Source organism: Papilio polytes, unplaced genomic scaffold, assembly GCF_000836215.1.
Source record: "Papilio polytes unplaced genomic scaffold, Ppol_1.0 DF824393.1, whole genome shotgun sequence".
In the NCBI taxonomy this organism is placed as follows: domain Eukaryota; kingdom Metazoa; phylum Arthropoda; class Insecta; order Lepidoptera; family Papilionidae; genus Papilio; species Papilio polytes.
In genome coordinates, this window is record NW_013524811.1 from 185301 (window position 1) to 189555 (window position 4255).

Consider the following 4255-nt stretch of genomic DNA (forward strand, 5'->3'; position numbering starts at 1 on the left):
TGGGCGCGCGGCTGGGCGTCATGCCGCCCGTGCTGTCCCCCGGCCCCGCCGTCTACTACCAGAAGGACACAGATGTCTACAAGACGAGGTACCAACATTAGTTGACATTAGTTGTTGGCATAGATACTGTGAATGTGTGGGTAATGAAGATGTACAAGTACGGCTTAAAAATAATTACTCTTTTTGATGCTGCTGGAATTGTTTCGTAACACAGTCTAAGACAGAATTTGAAATTCGTTTCGATTTATCCCGGAGTTTAATAATTTTTCCAATGGTAATATTCAGACCGCCGTGCTACTCGCTGGGCGCGCGGCTGGCGGGCGCGGGCAAGGCGTCGCGCACACCGGGTCCTGCGGCCTACCCTCCCAATCTTTATAATACTAAAAAGGTATGTATTTATTTATCAGCTATCAGCTATATCACCAATATGTATGCCTTTACAGAATTAAGAGTGGCGCTGCTATTACAGTTAGTTTTGTCAAAAAATATGTAATGCCCAGTTTACACTAGGCTGTACAGCTGGACAATTGCAACGGCCAGTTTAAATTGTATAGACTGGCGCCATTTTGTATTCACACTATGCCAGTTGATTGCCAGTCCAGTAATTGAGCGCTAACAATTGTACTGGCTAAGTGTAAATCGGACTTTAAGACAGCTTCAGTCCGTTCCGATCTTTCGTTTTTTATGACATTAACGAAACGCGTTGTTAATGTCATCCATTCGGTTTGATAAATATTTAGAATTAATGAAGATTATCTGTTTTCATTTTCAGAATCCCTACTCATATTCATTTGGTACGAAACACAACCAATATGCTTGTCCAATGATAATAAGGGAAGACACTATGGACTGTCTTTAAATATTTTCCGGCCAATAAAGACACATAAGGTCTACAGTGATACTGTTTAAATCGTTGAGGTAATAAAAAAAATTGGCATTCGTATGTAATAAATAAACATAGAATATACAAGCGAATGACATTTTGTCGTAAGTTTTTCCCAAAAAAAATTGTAGGTAAAATGTCAAAAATGTAAAAAGACAGTGGCATTGTAACGCCTTAGCAACGAGTCTTTTTGGCAAGTGGCAACATTAGACAGCAACTTTTGTAGTGAAAAAAAAAATAAAAATGTGAAGTCCTGTGACGTAGCGTGCGGTCATAGCTTAAACTGAGGTTATTCTCAAATTGTTTGATATTCGTATTGTTTTTTGTGGACGTTTTATTAAATGAAACTTATTATATTCGTGTTTTTTATTTTTATTACTAATTCTCCTAAATCTATTAACACATAAATAACTAACACCAAGCACCATTTTATATTAAAGTTATTTGTTTATAATTAATATTGCTGATAAGTGAAACTGAAACAATGTTTCATATTGAATGACCCAATTGGATTGTTTACCCAATAGGCAATACGCATATGACGCCAAATTGTACCAAACTTTTTTTAAGTGTACTTTATTACTATAAAAACAGTCCTGCAAAGATTTTTTTAAATGTAATGTGATTTAGTGGCAAAATTTAATCATTAAAAAGTGTCTTTTTTCCCTCGCTAAGTTCTAAAACGCACACTATTGGTCGAAGTAAGTGGCTTATCTAATATGGTGTCGCTGTGTTGACAATACACAGTTCATTTACGTTAGATTATATAGAAATACACTCTTGAAGTATTTTACTGTAAACACGATATGAAAACCAACTTTAAAATAAAAAATTAATGAATAGAACTATTTATTACCACTTATTTGTACCAGGAATAATAAAAATGAATCGATTTTTGTCTTTTTGACCTTGAGAGACTGTTGTGTTTTACGTCCAAGTGACATCTGAGCGTATGTTATGAATGGAATAGACGATTGACGTCAATCGTCTCATGACAACTCCGGTCGCGTTTTAGTCGCTCGAAAATGGTCGTAATTTTATTTTATTATTTTTAGCTCAATGGTTGAATATTTTCGCGTCAAATTTTTTTTGTGGTTATTTTATAACAAGTAGAATTGTTTAAAAAAAGAAAAAAATACATGCAAATCCCCTATTCTGAAAGTGTGTGCACACTTTTTTAGATTGGATGAAATTGCTCTATATAAAATGGTATTTGGTACATATTAAAATTATGACAAGTTAAAATTTCCTCATAGATTTTAATCTATTGTTCCTGCGCATGCCGGCAGCTCGCACCCTCTTCCAGTACTCCTTTGTGTTGGGGTCCAGTTCCTCCAGCTTCTTAGGAGTCCAGTTCAAGTTCCACAGCCAATCGGGATACTCACTGTCATCTTTTAACTAGAATAGTATTAAAAATTGTTTTTTTCGTTACTAATTTCAATTTTAAATGTAGAAAAGATGATTGGCATTAGTATATTATTAGTATGTTGATGAATGTAGTTACAGAATCATGTAAATTACTTAAAATGTAATAAAAACCTTGACACTTATAATGAAAGGGTGGGAGCTTCAAAGTAATGATTAACTGCGGCAATGACTAATTGTATTAAAGAAACTCTGTGATTAGAATTACTTATGTATTATTGACTCTGAGAGACTCTGAGTAAGTTTTGAATTATAAATCTTACTTTAACATCTTCTCCAGTTATGTAAATGTTGGAGCCGCACACCTGGCTCACCAACTTCTCAGGGTCTGTTTCCACTGGCAATTCTTTTTTTTCCACAGCACCGAGTTTGCCAACCTTCTTCTTACCCTTGCCAAGACCCAGTACACCTGAAATTTAATAACACAATGATTTTATTATTATAAGTATACCAATAAATATTTAACATACAAATTTGCGAATTTACGTGTGAAATTATTTACTGAAGTTTTACAATGTATGTTGATTAAATACCTCCAGCCGCTGAGGTAGTTTTCTTAACAACAGCACAATTTATTGCGCTAGTGTGTAGATTTGCAGAATTCGTATACACAATTGAAGGTAATAACGCAACATTACAGTTTAGTTTTGTTAAAATAGGATAAACATTTCGTAGTAATAACATCGTTTTATATTATTCCTAATACAACAGGTATTGTTTTTATTTTATAAAATTTAGTTAAAGTTGCGAATTATTGTTATTTCTAGGTTATATTTACGGTTACGGTTTGGTTTGGAAACTTCAACTGTCAAGTGTTCTAAGACCGGTGTTTCTATGTTTTAAAATACAAGTTTTTTTATATTTACGAAAATAGTACTTTTGAGGTACTCTCAAGGTAAAAAACGTTTTGTTTGCAATGTTTCATGTTTTTCTCTTAAAACACCATTTAATGTATTAAAAATCTCAATTAAATTATCCTCGTAAAACGGAATTTACAGCGAGGCGTTGGCAGCACTGTAAGAACCGTCACTGTCAACTGTCAGTCACAAGACAATAAATATCCTTTCCTTTCATTTCAATAAACTTTATATTGCTATCAGTAGGAAGTGCTTTCGAAATTACTTTGATTCCCTTGTACGGTCGATTTCAGACATATTGTGCAACAATTGTTTACACGCCTACATCTTTGGAATCAGGTGACAGGTTCACTTTGATCTCCAAAATTTAAATAGATTTCCTCTTGTTGTTTGGGATTACCCGACACTGGTTTATTAGTCATCGTTAAAACATAGTTCATCAGGCAACAGGCAACATGACGACAGTATTGTGTACGCGTACGTTGGGATAACATGGGAATTCACGTGTATTCTATTTCAAAGGATGAATACGAATACGACGATATAGAGGTAAGTAAGAAAACGGTCAACATTCTAATTCTATATATACAATATATACTTACGTTTAATATATAGCTTTTACCTGCATTTCCGAATGGTCGTAATTAAAATAAAAATATGTAGTCTTTATGTTTAGATGTCCTACATCTGTGTAAAATTTCATATCTGTAGAGCTTCTGAGATATAGTAGCAATCATCCATCTTAACTTTTGCTTTTATAATATTAGTATAAAAGTTATCTGAGATTACAATACTATCTCTGTTGTACAAATTCAATTATTTTGACCTTGTTGCAGTTATGCATGTTTCTTAGGAAAACTGTTGAGGTAATTTAATCCCTTTATGATAAGTACATGAATAAATATTGATACAGTTTATTTACTCTGTACATTTTATCTCTTAACTTACCCATTATTATAATATCTATGTAATATTTGATAGATTTGTGTAAAAAATTAGCTGCCTGTTTTTTAAAACTTAGTGACTAAAATAATTGACTTGTTCATGAGAGTTTTTGGGGTTACTATTATAATTTCTGGTCTCTGTGTTA

General features: G+C 33.3%; 2 protein-coding genes across 2 annotated transcripts; one reads left to right on the forward strand and one right to left on the reverse strand.

Annotated features, from left to right (window-relative positions):
- Positions 1-6: 6 nt before the first annotated feature.
- LOC106110833 (outer dense fiber protein 3-like) lies at positions 7-1239 on the forward strand. The gene is made up of 3 exons (XM_013292767.1): positions 7-88; positions 286-388; positions 773-1239. Exons 1-3 carry the CDS (start codon positions 21-23, stop codon positions 857-859), a joined length of 258 nt encoding a protein of 85 aa, XP_013148221.1. The 5' UTR covers positions 7-20; the 3' UTR covers positions 860-1239.
- A 712-nt stretch (positions 1240-1951) lies between these two features.
- On the reverse strand, positions 1952-3101 carry LOC106110812 (39S ribosomal protein L54, mitochondrial). The gene is made up of 3 exons (XM_013292721.1): positions 2842-3101; positions 2572-2717; positions 1952-2281 (listed from the first exon to the last, which is right to left on the reverse strand). The coding sequence occupies exons 1-3, from the start codon at positions 2990-2992 to the stop codon at positions 2123-2125; spliced, it is 456 nt and encodes a 151-aa protein (XP_013148175.1). The 5' UTR covers positions 2993-3101; the 3' UTR covers positions 1952-2122.
- Positions 3102-4255: the final 1154 nt, after the last annotated feature.

What these genes read in the sequence shown, in the direction of transcription:
- LOC106110833 (XM_013292767.1), top strand. Translation starts at nt 21, where the DNA reads ATGCCGCCCGTGCTGTCCCCCGGCCCCGCCGTCTACTACCAGAAGGAC. An exon ending in ACAGATGTCTACAAGACGAG is followed by an intron (nt 89 to 285) that starts GTACCAACATTA and finishes GGTAATATTCAG; the next exon opens with ACCGCCGTGCTACTCGCTGG. An exon ending in ATCTTTATAATACTAAAAAG is followed by an intron (nt 389 to 772) that starts GTATGTATTTAT and finishes TTTCATTTTCAG; the next exon opens with AATCCCTACTCATATTCATT.
- LOC106110812 (XM_013292721.1), bottom strand. Translation starts at nt 2,992, where the DNA reads ATGTTATTACTACGAAATGTTTATCCTATTTTAACAAAACTAAACTGT. An exon ending in AACTACCTCAGCGGCTGGAG is followed by an intron (nt 2,718 to 2,841) that starts GTATTTAATCAA and finishes ATTAAATTTCAG; the next exon opens with GTGTACTGGGTCTTGGCAAG. An exon ending in TAACTGGAGAAGATGTTAAA is followed by an intron (nt 2,282 to 2,571) that starts GTAAGATTTATA and finishes ATACTATTCTAG; the next exon opens with TTAAAAGATGACAGTGAGTA.